The sequence below is a fragment of the Drosophila tropicalis genome, unplaced genomic scaffold (assembly GCF_018151085.1).
Source record: "Drosophila tropicalis isolate 14030-0801.00 unplaced genomic scaffold, ASM1815108v1 contig_1187, whole genome shotgun sequence".
Classification (NCBI taxonomy): Eukaryota; Metazoa; Arthropoda; class Insecta; order Diptera; family Drosophilidae; genus Drosophila; species Drosophila tropicalis.
The window spans coordinates 846,791-862,384 of record NW_027172559.1 but is presented as its reverse complement, the minus strand read 5'-3'; the positions used below and the strand labels follow the sequence as shown (position 1 = coordinate 862,384).

At 34.6% G+C, this 15,594-nt stretch overlaps 2 protein-coding genes across 2 annotated transcripts; one reads left to right on the top strand and one right to left on the bottom strand.

Annotated features, from left to right (window-relative positions):
• Window positions 1–9,868: 9,868 nt before the first annotated feature.
• Window positions 9,869–11,495, bottom strand: LOC137576562 (cilia- and flagella-associated protein 73-like). Its single transcript, XM_068289782.1, has 4 exons — window positions 11,049–11,495; window positions 10,535–10,989; window positions 10,190–10,477; window positions 9,869–10,120 (listed from the first exon to the last, which is right to left on the bottom strand). The coding sequence occupies exons 1-4, from the start codon at window positions 11,159–11,161 to the stop codon at window positions 9,960–9,962; spliced, it is 1,017 nt and encodes a 338-aa protein (XP_068145883.1). The 5' UTR covers window positions 11,162–11,495; the 3' UTR covers window positions 9,869–9,959.
• A 682-nt stretch (window positions 11,496–12,177) lies between these two features.
• Window positions 12,178–13,514, top strand: LOC137576851 (cilia- and flagella-associated protein 73-like). Its single transcript, XM_068290182.1, has 4 exons — window positions 12,178–12,380; window positions 12,442–12,896; window positions 12,961–13,248; window positions 13,315–13,514. Exons 1-4 carry the CDS (start codon window positions 12,268–12,270, stop codon window positions 13,470–13,472), a joined length of 1,014 nt encoding a protein of 337 aa, XP_068146283.1. The 5' UTR covers window positions 12,178–12,267; the 3' UTR covers window positions 13,473–13,514.
• The last annotated feature ends 2,080 nt before the right edge of the window (window positions 13,515–15,594 follow it).

Sequence of the window (15,594 nt, the reverse complement as noted above, 5' to 3'; positions counted from 1 at the left end):
TACATTTATAAATAAAAACAATAAAAAAAGAATCACCAAATTGATATGACAAATGCCAATTAATACTAATTGAACAAAGTTGAGCATAAAACCAAATGAAAGCTATATAAAAAATATATACTCAATTAGTCAAGCTCTGATGAACAAAGAATGTATGTTTAAGTATGACAACTCTTGCTGATGTACACTCTATAATTATAAACTTAAGTATAGCAGAAAAAAACTTCACAGACAATCTAGTTCTTGTGAATCTTGGCAAAGGATATGCTTATTAAAAGACACCTTTGAGTTTCCATGCTCTTTGAAAAGATTTTATTCATTAGCCTGACAAGATTATGAATCATCAAAGCCAAAAGCGAAAAAAACCTGCGTTAAATAATCTTTTAATTATTAAGAATATAAAACAATTTCTTTGTAAGTGTTTCACATTTATCCAAATAATAGGTAATAAAAGCAAAAAAAAAAACTTTTTCTTTCGAATAAACTTGAATTTCTTTGAAATTGTTATATCTAAAAATTTTATTCATTTTTAAATAAATTAATGTGTTTTCTGCCGATGTAGCTTAAGAATTCCCATTATTAAATTTGAAATTTCTAACTTAGAATTAGTCGACAATCATTTTGAAAAATTTGTAAATTTTTATTATCAAGTAAATTTATTTGATTGAAAATTCATGATTTTTTAAAATATTTTTTACTGTTAAAAACAAAGCCTTCACACAAAACATCTTTTGTCAAAATAGCCTAAATATGAAGGAATAGAAGTTTCTTGATAGGAAAAAGGGGGAAAAAGGGGAAAATTAAATTGCTTACAAAAAATTAGAGCATTTATCTTTTGACATCCACAGTGATGATCATTTTTTCTAGCTCCCATTTAAGACCGCATATTTTATGGTTTTAAGTGACAAGGACCTTTGATGCGGTGTCAACATTTATTCAATCACCCTCAGCAGTTCAATGATCTGTTCAATGCAATTAAAATGCAAAAAAATAGGACACGAAATAAAAATGTGTATGAAAAAAAAGGATAAATAATAATTGCCTGTAAATGTCAGTTGTTCAAAAATGAATTAAAGGATTTTTAACAATAATGAACAATATAATCGAGGCCGACGATAAAAATTAATGAATTTAAATGCCATTTTTATCGATGTAAAATTTCATAATTATGATGCCATTGTTAACGCCAGCAACAACTCACAACAACAACAACAATAACAACTACAGCCTATACATAGATATGTGTGTACATATATTGCATATGTATTACCATGTGAGAAAAATAACAACAAATTATTTATAAAGTGCTCACAATGAGCAGAAATAATTGCAAAAGTGGAATTCGACACTTCATTCAATATTCGAAACTTCCAATTAATAAGCCCATTTATGCTCAATGAGCCAATTGGTGTGTAACTGACAGTTGATAAGCCCAACTACTCGATACTGGATGCTTGACCAAAGTACTCGATACCCTATCCCTTTAACACATCCATAATAAATTGGCCTAATTCAGAGCAGAAGAGGTGTCATGATGGTGCTGCTGATGGTCCGGGGGTAGGTTGTCTGAAATCTAATGCCAATATTGAAAATTTCAAATGTCATATCACCACAGAGCACTTTAGTTTGCCATGGTCAGTCGGATTTGGGCCTGAAGAGCTGAAGAGGATTTCACATAAATTTTCATTTATCTATTTGTGCTCATAGCCCCTCCTTCAATCATCCAGCCCCTCTGCACTGGTTCGTTTTGTCTAATTACCGTAATGAGTTTTTAGATTTGTGTATTTGTGGAGTTTTTTTTTTTTTTTTTTTTAATTTTGCTTTTTGTTTTCCAAAGTGCACGGCTAACTTATGTTTAAAAATTTCAAATTTATGAGCCAATGCCAGAAAAACTTTTTCACTCGCCTAAAGTTGGCAAGTTGCATGATTTGAGAGGGGGGGAGGAAAAATAAAGTTACGAACTTTAGCTTGATGGGGGAAAGTGAATATTTAAAGTTGTTTGTTCCATTTTGGCAATTAAGTGAAATTGGACCAGATAATCAAGCCATTAAAGGCAACTACATACAATGGGAAATTTGTATTTAACTTAGGCCATTAGATATGATGGACAAGATATGACTAACTCTGGAGTCAATTAAAGCACTTCGTACCTTGAAGGCGAAATTCATAGCCCTAAATGATCCACTTAAGCGATGCCCAGCATTTAATCAGCAGGCGGTCCAGATTTTCGGTCAAACTATTTTCCAATTATGCACAGCTTCTGCAATAAGCTGCCCAACATAGATTTCCACACTGGTCTACCTACCTTGGCATGACCTCAAAGTTCTGAGGGTTGTGTGGCACGGCGAGCTCAAGTGTCAGCAGGATGTCATCGACAGCAGGCAAAGCCATCTCACCAGCAAGGGACTGGATCGAGGGGAAGTGGTAAGAGTGTGGTCCTGGGTGTTTGGAGTCTGAGTAGGTGAGGGCTATTATGCGTGTTGATATTATTGACAGCGTGTAATTTTGATTGCGAACAGCAAAACAGCCAATTGCTGAACCCACAGACCACGACCACTAAATTGTCTCGCCTGGCTTATTACTACTTAATGACCTAACCTATTTGCTATCTACCTGTTTATTATGACATATGGCCATTGATTCATTGGAATCGACTGAATATTCTGTAGACCACTCAAATAAATTAATTGTGTTCAAAATTTAAACAAACATTATCTTAATAGAAATTCTGGGACAAGCTTTAACTTTAAACATAAGTCAGTGATATTTAATCTTAACAAATTTTAAGCATAGTAAAAGATATGTCCATCTAAAAAAAGGGGAAAACTTGAGATCATCAGTGCTTACATAAAATTGCCTGAAGTGAAATAAAACTAGTATTATTTCATCTGTGGCTAACGTATAAGGATAGTTTACTCCGAAAATGACTGTCAATTAAGTTTTGTATTGTGTGTTTCAATTTACATTTTGTTTTTTTTTAATATAAAAGCAAAAAGAAAACATTTGCAATCTTGTTAAATGATGAAGTTACAGTGCCCTGCAGATATCCATTCAAGGATTAGGTTGTGTGTGTGTGTGTGAGATATGTCTGTTTTGTTGTGTCTACAATCATTAAGTTGCTTTTTTGGATCTTTTTTTGTTGTACCCTGCAAAAAGAATTCACAGACATGAAATTAATCTCCTGTGGTTTTAGCTACAGTTTAACACTGTGTCAGACAGAGCAAGAGATAGATACATAAGAAAAAGGTACACACTGCGTATGTGTAATGCGTCTCATGTTAAACATTTCTTTTTGTTTAGGAAGGCAAAAGAAGAATAGAGAGAGAGAGAGAGAGAGAGGCAGAGCAGAAAAATATAAAAGCTAAATTAAATTTTACCATTGTTGAACATTGTTGTTGGTTTTTCTTTTTTGCTTCTTTCGGCTTGAACCCTAGTTGGGGCTTCTTTTCAGGTTTTTGGACCAAGCTAAGCCGCATTAAGCTGATTTGCAACATTGCGCATACGACACGTTGGTGAATTTATTCAACATTTTACATAGCTTGTCGCAGCAGTTAATTTTGAATGCAACATTTTAATTAAGTGGCTAGCCAGAGAACAGGAAAAAGAATATAGATAGCAGATGAGAGAGAAAGAGATAGGGATTTAGTGAGATGATGGAAACGGGGGCTTACGGTTAAATTAAATATCAGCCACAAGTAGGTAAATGCTTCAACCAAAACCAGCGGTAAAAATTAATTGTCGGCATTTTTTTTTTTTCATTATTTTTTATTCTTTTATTCTTACAGATTTATAGTTAGTCACGTGGCGTCCAACCATTGTATATTAAGTGACGGTTTAGTGCGCAAGTGAAATCAATTTCATTAAGCTATTCTAGGGAATAAAATTGTCTTAAAACTACAGGAGTTTGGATGTTAGTTTAATGGTATACATACGTATATGTATGATATCATTGTTAAGGTTAATAATTGCGTTCAAAACTTAAACTTAAGGCATTGGTGGATATTTTAGTTAGTTTAGGGAAAGTCATTCGACTTCAGTTGTTTTCCTTGGTTATTGATTATTATTATAAAACATATACTAGACGGATTGATCTTGCTTTTGGTTAAACGATCTTTTGAAATATTTTAAAGCCAGAACATTATAAAAAGACGTTAAGGAGCTTAAGAATAAGTCATTAGACTGTGTGTAAGCGTCTTAAACTGTTCCTCATGTTAGTATATATTTGAGCCTTTCGCAGTCTCCTAGATTACCTTTCTTTTCTTTTCTTATGTGATTTTTAGCTGAATTCAATATAATAGAATCTAATCATTGGGTTGATCAAAATATTGCCATCACTACCTATAAAAAACATACACATTAAATTAAAATTTAGTTTGAAAAGTGTGCAAGGGTAAGTTTGCTGGCTGATGGATTTTTCGGATTTTACACCCATTTGATTTTTATGTATGTTAACAAAAGATTTTCCATCTCACCATGCCATCGGGAAAAAATCTATTAACTCTTATAAAAGTTATATATTAGCTATTATGCATACCATGCCAAACAATTCAGAAAGTTATTAAAACTTTTTTTCCCCTTTTTGGCCCTTCCTTGAACCACTGCCAATTGAAATCAATACATATATATAGATGTATATGTATATTGTATATATTCATACCGAACTACGGTTCATTGCCTTGAATAAAACTACAAAAGTCACACAACATTAACTTGAACTATGGCAAACCTTTGACTTTTTGACAAGTAGTAGATGCCAGGCACCCAAGCAGCAATCTTTGAGATATCGCAGAGCAAAATGGATAGGGATAGGTTAGATGGCAATGGGATTGGTGAATTTTGCAGTCAAAGTTTTCATAGCAAAAGGCTATTTTTGACTGCGGTCAACTAAACATACACACAGGCAGACACAAAGTAAAGCAAACAGAAAACTGTCACCAAAGACGCAGATGATGGCCAAGACGAATGCGAAGACGATGAAGACCAACTTTATCATCTTGATGCGGTGGGATTCAATTAGAGGCTGCCAGACCGAAACCAAAACCGAACCCAAAACTCAAAGATGGTGGAAAAAGTTTAAAGTTGTAGGCAAACGTTTAGACATTGGTCAGTTGCAGGTCCTAAAGTCTAAATTACATCCTGCAACTTGCGGCAATAGAATATGTACTCCGTTGTAGTAGTTGTAATGGCCAAAAGGGAGCAACTATGGGGCAACTAAGGAGGCGGGGCCCACTGTGCATTTTGCATTTCCGACACAAAATCCAACAAACAGCCGCAGGGCCTCGTCATCGTCGTTGACGTGGCGCATTATTAAAGATGCATAGTTTGAAATATTCAATCAAGTTCGTGTCCAGGACGTGGCCGGACAAAATTGGCAGCAGCAACAGAAGCAGAAACAGAATAGCGCCGCCTTTCCATCGGTGTGTTGTTGATTTATGCAACGTTCGACATTTGCCTTGCCTTGCCTTTACTTTGCATTGCCTTAGCCTGTGCCTTGTACTCAGGCAAAGTCACAAATATTTTGTGTTGCCTAGCTGACTTGTATGCTTCCTATACAGAGTGTATATATTATATATGTGGCGTATATGTGTGTATATCCTCCAGGCATTCAATTATGTTGTATGTGGCCAAAGTCGAAGCCCCACAACGACTACAACGACTCCAACTCGACTGAATGGCAATTTCAAATCTCACGCCACTTGCTGCAAAACCCACTGCAAATGTCACAGCAATTGTGTGTGTGTGTGTGTGTGGTGCCCGGTGGTGTATGTGTGTGCGTGAGTTAATTTGTTATTCAAATTTGTATGTTATATATTGTTATTACTATGAAAATTGTTGTCGTTGAGCTTCTCTGCTTGCTGGTCTAAGGAAACACTTTGCCCTCTAGCCGTTCGCCTTTGTGGCTAGCTGTAGGAAAAGCTGAAGTCGCCAAATCTATAGACTAGAAAGCTGCTATTCAATTGAGCGATGCAGTTCGAACACTTTAAAAGAGAGTGCAATAAAATTCTCAGTAGACTAAGGACCACATTTTATACCATATATGTTATCAACTTTATATTTGACCTAAGCTCCTGGAAAAGTAAGTTTCTTATTGCAATTTCTGGTTTATTTAATTTTTGAATAATCTGAATTTGAGTCATAACTCGAACAAATGTATACATCGAACTATATATTCATTGGAAACGAATGTGGTGTAAAGTCGAAATTGTATTTGAAAGAAAGTTGCGATATTTGATTTGATCCAATTCTGGAATTTACAGAAATTAGACTCAGTTTTGAAGACTTAGGAGTCTTGAATTTGAAATCTTACAGATATCCCCAACAGCAAATAAAAAGGCTGTAGGCAAAATGCTTTAATTCATATAAGGAACATTGTATTTAAATTCATTTTCTAAAAACCTTTTAATTTCATCGCACTTTTTGTTCTATTATAGACATGATATATTTTCGAATTTTTTCTTATTTAATCACTGGCAGGAGAATTCGCTGAACAATCGAATTGCATTAATTAGCTTAAGCTAGACTCGCGACTGTCCCATTCATTCGTTTATTCACTCATTCACCTTGACAACTGCATAAAAAACGAAACCCTAGAAAAATTACTACCCATAGTCGACAATAACTACATATTTAAGGATTAAGGCTTAACTGTCTGGTCATGTGTCTATGGGGGTCTTTTGATTCACTCTTTTTCTTTATTAAATTCCTTCCTCCACCCTCCTCCCCATTGTTTGGTGTGGATCTGGGTCTGGCAGTTGTCTAGTCTAAAGTCTGAGGGCAAACCCTTGAGGGAGTAAATGCCACTAGCTAAGCGGATTAATTTGTTGACGTGTTCGCTCAATAGATGAGAGAAATGAAAAACAACAAGAAGCAGACCGAATGAAGAAAATTGAAAAAGAGAAAAAAATAAACCAGTAGTCAAACTTAACGCTACGAAATCCAATCATAATTATGGATAGCTGGTATGGCACTCCAACTTCCAAAGCCAACACCAACAGCGACAGCAACAACAACAACAGCAACAACAACGCCAACGCCAATGCCAATGCTGGAAATTTACACAACAAAAGGTGGCCGCGACATTTTCAGCTGTCAGCATTAATTAAAATGTTTTCATAGACGGCAGACTTCTAACACCTACTATTACCTCTTCCACCTTCTGCTTCTGCTTGCCTTATGCACAAATGAAAAACCCGGGCAGGAAATGTCTTCAAGAGAATGTGAATCAAAACACGACCAGAAATGTTAAAGACATGGGCATAAAAATGACACGAAAAGAGAAAGAGTTGTGGACCATGTAGAAAGGGGGAGAAATTTTCATATTCAAAATGTATTTTTGGCCATCGAATATTTGTCTGCGGGCTAATTTTTCAATCAATCAGAATGTATGGGGTATGAGGCAACAGGAAAAATCGTATTAAAAATTGTTCAAAGCTTTTCATTTAAGCGATACAAAAACAAAAACTTACAAAAAGATTAAACGCATTTAAATAAAACTTCATATTTATAACAAAATTAAAACAGCAGCACATCAAAATATGTACCGAAATTGTCAACTATCCATTACTGTAGTTGAATATAGATTGTGGTAAGAACTAGAACTGTTTCACTATGAGTAAATATGTTTGCCACTAAATTGAAGTCTATTCATTCCTAAGACAGAAACTCAACTGTCGATCAACATATGTATGACTTAACACATCTTTAGTCTAAAATATATTCAAAAATAAAACTGGTCAATGATAACTAAACATATACACTAGATTTTATTCTTGGTTGTTGTACTCATCCCCCGACCGATGAACAGTTTCCTAAGATTAAGCTAAGAACATGGAAAATCAGTCAACCAATTATTCACAACATTTCTCAATTATTATATTCTTGCATGCAACTATGAATTAATTATTGCTTAAATATGCAAACTATTAGCTACAAATTAGCTTCAAGACTAATTGCAATTTGTCTGTAGTGTATTTTCTTGGGAAAACCCATTTTAACAACAATTAATATTTATTAATTCTCGGACAAGCAATTAGTTTACCATTAAAAGGCATTTCAAATGCTTTGTGTCTAATAAATTTTGTTAAGTGGATTTACTATTAACTTCAATTAGTGACAATCTATTATATACATAGTTGTTAATCTCTTTGCTTATTTTTAGCTATAAAAGACGTTAAGAAAGTTAATTATTGTGTAAAATTTAAGATCCTGTTCAAAGGAGTGCTTTCTATAGCCTATAAGCATATCATAAGGAGTATTCACTTAAATGGCACAATTGCCAAGATCTATTTACCTTTTACTCAATATTTATATTGATAAATACTTTCAAAAGTACTTAGTATGAAGATGTAACCAAAAATTACCAATTAAAACTATTGAGTAAAAGGTAAATAGATCTTAAAATGGTTTGGTTTTTGGCAATTGGGGAATACTAAACAATTTCGCCTAATTAATTGAATTTCAAACAATTTGATGTAAGTAATTAAATTTGGTTAACCGATATGTGTAGAGTTTTTCTAGTTGAAGCATTTAGATATAAAGATATCTTCATTTGTCAATTTTATCAGTAAATGTTTTACAGTAATTCCACATAAATATGTAAGTGTGTATATTGAGTAATTGGCAGACCTTATCAATTCGTTTAATTTAAGTGAAGGGTATGGGAAATGCCATCATTTATTTAAAGAGGTCTAAATGATTTGAATCATTAAAGTTGCATGCCAACAAAAGTGTTAAGCTGCCAACTTTTGGTGAGAGAACTTTTGGTTAGAGAGGACGGGGCCTATGTCAATTGGTCGTCGACAGGTTAAATGGGGTAAAGTAGACTCCTGTCAATGAATAATTGAAAATCAGAGAGCTTCGGCTCGATATTTTTCGGTGGTAATTAAAAAACTTTTTCAATATGACCCGGCCAAGTGTCACGTTGTGCAATTGACAATCGTTCTCTCGTAATTCCTTTTCTTTATTTTTCATTCTTGTTTTTCCCCAATTTTTCGGCGTTTTTATTCCTTTTTTATTATTTTGGTTTTTTTTTATTTTTCTTAGCTATCTTTGCTAATTGTTGACGTAATTAAAAAGCCGTCAAGCGGCGAAGTAATGTACAATTGATGCAATGAGAAAGCCAGTGAAAGGAATTGAGAAAAACAGAGGGAGGTGGGCAGACACAGAGGCCGTTAAGTGCACTCTTTTGCTAAAAATTCTTTCACTCTGTCTGCAGCTTTTCTAATTAAATAAGCTAACGTCGCATTTGTCTTGCAAGTGTCCGGACAATTTTGTGACTTATGATGACTGCAGCGGGCACTGAGCGACAAAAGCTCTTTTCGACCCTTGGCCCTGCAATTGAAATGGTGAAGTTGTGAAGAATGGATGAAGAAATGGCTATAGCAAAAAGGGGAAAAGATTTATGAGGTAAAAGCAATTAGAAAGTGGCATTAACAAGCGAATGCAGCGCAGAACAATTAATAACAGCCACAGAGTTAACTCAAAAACGAAGGAGAAAGATACCGGGGATCAGTCTTTCTACTCCTTCTTTATATAATACATATACTTAGATCTGCTCGTAGTTTGTATATACTGAGGTTCTAAATCAAAGTTGAAGATATAACTGTAAGGTTTATGTAAATTTCATATATTTAACAATTTTTTTTTACTTGTGAAAATTATTTTTATTACTTTATTTAAATGAAAAACTTGCAATATAAAGTACTTCTAATATGTTTAGATTTAGCAATCAGTAAAGAAATCTATATAGAATATATATAGAAGCCTCGGAGATTATTCATTCTCTCTAAAGTAGTGATCTTGAAGCTTTTTGAATCAATTTATAAAAATAATAATTTAGAAATGTTAATTTGCTTTAAAGATTTTCAAGTTTAAGTTTTAAATACTTATGTCCTATATTTTGCTTGAATAAAGTTAAAAATTCAATTGTCGTTTTGAATAAAAACATAATACATTATGATTTAGCACTCAACCTTGTCTTCGAGTGTATTCGTTCTCGATTTGCCGGATTTTTCTTCCTCCGCTTCATATTCCTTTAAAATTGCATTTAATACCTCGATCTCGGTTTTGATATAATCTAATTGAGGCTCTACTTCACTTCTAGGGATACTTGGTAACACATCTAAAAAAAGGAGGGTATTTTATAATTATTATATAACGAATGAAATTACTAATAATTAACTTTTGTTACCTCTTCTTTGACATAATGTGCGGTAGAGCATATTGATGGCATCTAAAGTTCGTTCTTTGTCCATCGCATTATTGGCTATGGTATCTTTGGTGTTGGTCAAAATTTTCTCCCACTTGAGGCACAAAACACGGGACTGATTATAAGATCGTTCCAATCGAGACAAATCATTCTTAAGTCCTAATACCGTGAGAGCTGCCTCATTGGTAACTTTGACCATCTGCTGACGCATTTCCTCAATTTCCTGAAGTTTTTTCTCCTCCAGATCACGAATTTCCACCTGAGCCAGCACTGAGAGAGGAGATTTCGTATGAGTTATGATTAACATAGAACGCTTACTTTACATACTTAAGGCATCACAACGATCCATGCAATCTTTGGGCGATACGAAGATATCGGAGACCTTTACCACCTCGTCCAAGACCTTTTCATATGGTTGAAACTCTTCGACAGTGGCTTTCAGAGCTGCTCGAAAAGTGCCAAGTTCATCAATGGAGATCTTGAATTTTTCAATACTCTCTGAAAGTTCCACATGCAAAGCTTTTTCCGCATTAATAGTCTTTTCGGCATTCCGTTTCTTGTCCATGCAATCCTTTATGAAGCTATTCACCGATATGAAACGTTTCCGCAAACGATCCTGTATCTTGTACATTTTTCGAACTCTAGCCGAATTCTTTTCAGTTTGCCTTTTGGCATTGTCCAGCATTTCCTTTTGCAATTCGACCATAGCATCATGCTCCCGAGTATTGTGAATAAACAATAGTTCAATGGAATCCCCAGCAGAATCGGCCTTGGGTGGTTTGCTATATGGTGAAGTCTTGGAAAAATTAATGCCAACAATCGATATAATTACGCAACTTACACGAAAAATTGCTCCTGAGCCTTCGAGATGAAATAATCACGAACAGCCTCTTCGGGACGTAGGTCTAGATTTCCCAGGACATCGAGCTTTTTGGTTGGCTTCACTCGCGGCATATCGAAAGTCTTGAAAGGTAACTGCAACGTCTAACGAAACCAAATGAACAATGAATGTCGTGTTTTTGTAAGTAACTGTGTATTTGTGTTTGTGAATTTGTGTCTTTGTGTTTGTGAATTCGTGTCCTTTTGTATTTGTGTTTTTTTTTTTTTGGAATTTGTGTCTTTGTGTATATTAAACTTGTGTCTTTTTGTGTATATGTGTCCTTGTGTAGGAGTAAATTTGTGTGTTTGTGTTTTTGTGTATTCGTGTCTCTGTGTATTTGTGTGTGTGTGTGTGACTGTGTGTGTAACTAGTGTAGTTGATTAACATCTGTTTAACTAATAATAACAAATTTAACCAAACCTACTGGAAGCATGATAAATTTTATTCAAGTTAACCCTTATAGAATTAATCAAAAACTAACGTTGCCTTAGTGATGTCAAGTCACCAAGGTAATGGCTAAATTAGTTTAAGTTATTTAACGGTTTAACCGCTATTCGGCATCCATAGCAACTCTTATGAAAAGCTTGCAATTTGCCTTAAATTCCCCTTCGAAGCTTTGAATTCAATTTTGTAGTTTAAATATAATTTTCTTGCTTTCTTCAAGCTTTCGTATTTAAAATTGGACCACGATCAAGCTCGTCAGATTCAGATTAATTCTAAATACCTTTACATTATTTATTCATCATCATAATACATCCCATTGACTCTAGAATGAGGGGATATTCTTCGTTGGGAGACTAGTTTAAAAAAAATTTTTTAAAAATTCCAAAATTAAATTTATTTCAATGAAATCGGTTCAGAATTACGAGCTGTATCCTTGCCGCCAGTTCAACATAAGCGATTTCGAAGTTTGCCTCATATGACGAGAGAATTGCCTGACAAAAAACATCATACCTCCGATATGACGCTCCAAAGAAGAAAGAGTGTTTTATAAAAGGCAATGTAAGCTGGTATATGAGCTATCTATTAACATCTGTTTTTAGATTTCCCAAATTTCGAAATCTGCTTACCTAGGTTACAATGTCAAGTCAAATTGATCTTAACTAAACTTAAATAAACCTCGTTGACACATTAACTTTGCTGAATTTTATTTATTTACCGATTAACACATCAATTCAAAATGCCGCGACGTAAGCCTACCACGAAAACCGATGTTATTGGAAGTTTGGATCTCAATCCCGAAGATGCAGTCGGTGAATATCGCCTTTCGCTTCAGCAGGAGCAGTTCTTTGTGTAAGTGAATGAATGAATTTACTCAAGGTATTCGCAATATGTCATGGTTTGAATTTTGCAGTAAACCACCCAATTGGGACTCTGCTGGGGATTCAATTGAGATGCTTTACATAGCCAATGTGCGGGAAAATGAATCCATGATTGAACTGCAACGTCAATTGTTGCGCGACGCCAAGCGGCAGACTGCACTCAATCAACAGAGGACACGAAAGATGTACAAGATCCAGGAGCGATTGCGCAAACGTTTCATCGAGGTGAATGGCTTTATTAAGGACTGTGCGGACAAGAAGCGATCTGCAGATAAAGCCATTCAAGAGGAAACAGCTCATCATAAAGAGTTAATCAAGGAAATCAATGAATTTAAGAATTCCGTATCAGTTTTGAATACATTTCGCCAAGCCTTGAAGGGAACAGTCCGTGAATTTGAACCATATGAGCGCGTTTTGAATGATGTTGTAAAAATATCAGATATTTTTGTTTCTCCCAAGGACTGTATTGATCGCTGCGATGCATTGAGTAAGAAGATCTCCACAAAGTTAGTTTAGTTTAATCAATGACAATCCTTTTTTGCTTTTTGCAGTGCTTGCTCAAGTTGAAATCAACAAGCTAGGCAATAAGAAACTTTTGGAGATTGAAGAAATGCGTCAACGTATGCTTAAGATAACCAGTGAGGCGGCTCTAGCTGTTCTTGGTCTTAAAAACGATTTGGCCAAACTCGAAAGATCTTATAATCAATCACGCACATTGTGTCTTAAATGGGAGAAGACTCTAAGTACTTGCAAGGATTCCATTATTGGATATGATTTGGACAAAGATCGCACCTTAGATGGCATACAAACCATATATCGTATATTATGCAAACGTCGCGGTGAGTTCTCTTGGAAAACCCGACTTATGATCTATAGAAATCTATAATTTCTTAAACATTTCGTAGATATAACTGCAAAATTTCCTCGTTCTGCCGTTGAGCCAACAATGGATTTTATAAAGCGGGAAATCGAACTTTTATATGCAGTTTTGCGTGAAATGGAAACAACAACTGAGACCAATAAGAGCGAAAAAACGGAATTAAATGAAACTGCATATTGTTAAGATCTTAGCAATTTTTATGAATTAAATGTTAAGTGCTGACGAGCCAAGAATTTCCATCTTCTCACCCTGTCAGATTTCGTGTATGTCCTTTGATAGAGTGTGGATTGTGTCTTCGAACAAGTGGGTTAGGTGAGGTCTTTCGTGAATTATGTCAGCCATTACACAGCTATCTCTTTATCGTTCACCCTCACTTTAATCCCCATTCTGTTGCTTGCTCTAACGGTTTTCTTTTTGTTGTTGTATATGCCTGCTATAAGATTTATCTAACCCTAACCCCAGAGGAAGGCACACCCCTAACATATGCTCACATCACACAAAGGAGCACAAATTTTTGCTTAAGCCCAAAGCAAATCAAATAAAATTCGATAAAAAGAAACATACAGCCAAAGGATAAAGATACACACAGAGAGCACAAAAAAAGAGAGAGAGAGACTTGGTGAGAACTTGGACAACTTTTCAAGTGGCATTCGGAGTAAAACTAGAGCCTTGAAATCAAGTTTATGGAAAAGGGGCAAATGTAAGGTTTTCGTTCACTCTGTCACTCTTTTTCTCTATCTCAATCTCCGAGACTCTCTATCTGAATGTCCTTCCTCGTGGACTAGCATCTTTCCATGCAATTGCCAATTGGCAATTGGATTCTATGGCCAAGGGATAATCTAACTTAAGCACAGATAATTCTTTTATGCGAACATTTGTGATTTCTGTCCTCGCATTTACAACGGAAGCGAAGAACTTCCTATTTCGATTTTGTCTGAACCAACAACCAACTAATTTCATCCACGCCCATTTCAACTCAATGATGGCAAAGAGGCGTGGCACTTGTCCTTATTCAATTTACTTTATTTGATTTGCGATTTATTTTTATCTTTTTTTTATTTTGCTGATTTCAGTGGGAAATCTAAATAGACCTAGGCTAAAAATCAAATAGAATTTCCTGAAAATCGAATTCTGCACACAAAACAAAAAGGAAGCAAAAGGAAAAAAAAACGAAAAACGTAAAACTAGTTGGCAAAGTCAACAATTTGGTTTCTTTAAATGGTCTCACAACTTACAAGTTTTTGTCGCCGCCCAACCGCCCCCCAAGAGAGACAAAATTTCTTGTATTCCTTTTTTTGTTGTTGTTGCTATTCTCTTCTATTTGTAGTCCTTGAGCACCAATCGATTGGAGCAGCAATTACATTAAGGCTTCGTTCCCCACTCCCCCAAAAAATAAAAAATAAAGAGTTGTTCTTCGTATGCTTTTAGGCAAATAGTGGTAAACACTTAAGATTTGTGGCCCTGTCATTTAAATAATTGGAAATGCAGTCAGTTTCAGTTAGTCATCTTTGATTTCAATTGTAAGAGACAAGATTAAAGTACTTTAAGAATTGAACCAACAAAAAATATGTCACAACAATATGCTTCAACATCTTCCTATTCCCATTTTGTGACCGTTGAATTCACTATGATTCACCATGATGACAATAAAGCCTAATGGCATTCTCATTTAATCCTTTAATTGCATTACAATTTACCGTCTGTGAATTAAATAATAAGCTAGGCAAAATGAGCAAATGAAATGGATATGCTATATACATATTATAGCATGGGTAGCTTCAGAGCTTCTTCATTGAAATATTAAACATTATTATAAATATGTAGAATGGAGCTTGAAAGTAGGATTAAACAAGATTTTAAGGAACCTAAATCTGAAAATTGTCAACATGATAACTGAACGATCATTTTTTATACAATGCACAAGTAGAATTTGGCTAAAAAATTTCAAAAGAGTTTAACTCTAATTAAGTAAAATTTGATTGTGGATTTTAGAAATCTAAAAGAATATATAAACTTGTCATTTCTTCTATAAATTATTTGATTTCAGTTGTCTTTCGCTGCGTGTTTTAAAAAGTTAGCTTACAATTATTAAAACTTTCGCTTTATTTTTAAAACTAAATGAAAAGTTGTGCGTTTTCGAACTTTTCTAAAAATATTTTTCATTGTATGAACAATTTACTGATTCTCGTTCTGGAAAACTTTCATTTATCTATGCTATTTGTCTGTGGAAAAATTCAACTTTTCTGACCACACACGTAGCTGTAGTCGTAGTATTTCTAAGTTGTCTCGTTTGCTGTTTGCAGTT

Bases quoted from the DNA above. Each gene is read 5' to 3' on its own strand.
- LOC137576562 (XM_068289782.1), bottom strand. From the start codon at position 11,161: ATGCCGCGAGTGAAGCCAACCAAAAAGCTCGATGTCCTGGGAAATCTA. The intron at 10,990-11,048 runs GTAAGTTGCGTA...TTCACCATATAG, and splicing joins GCTCAGGAGCAATTTTTCGT to CAAACCACCCAAGGCCGATT. The intron at 10,121-10,189 runs GTAACAAAAGTT...TCCTTTTTTTAG, and splicing joins CACATTATGTCAAAGAAGAG to ATGTGTTACCAAGTATCCCT.
- LOC137576851 (XM_068290182.1), top strand. From the start codon at position 12,268: ATGCCGCGACGTAAGCCTACCACGAAAACCGATGTTATTGGAAGTTTG. The intron at 12,897-12,960 runs GTAAGAAGATCT...TGCTTTTTGCAG, and splicing joins TGATCGCTGCGATGCATTGA to TGCTTGCTCAAGTTGAAATC. The intron at 13,249-13,314 runs GTGAGTTCTCTT...AACATTTCGTAG, and splicing joins TATATTATGCAAACGTCGCG to ATATAACTGCAAAATTTCCT.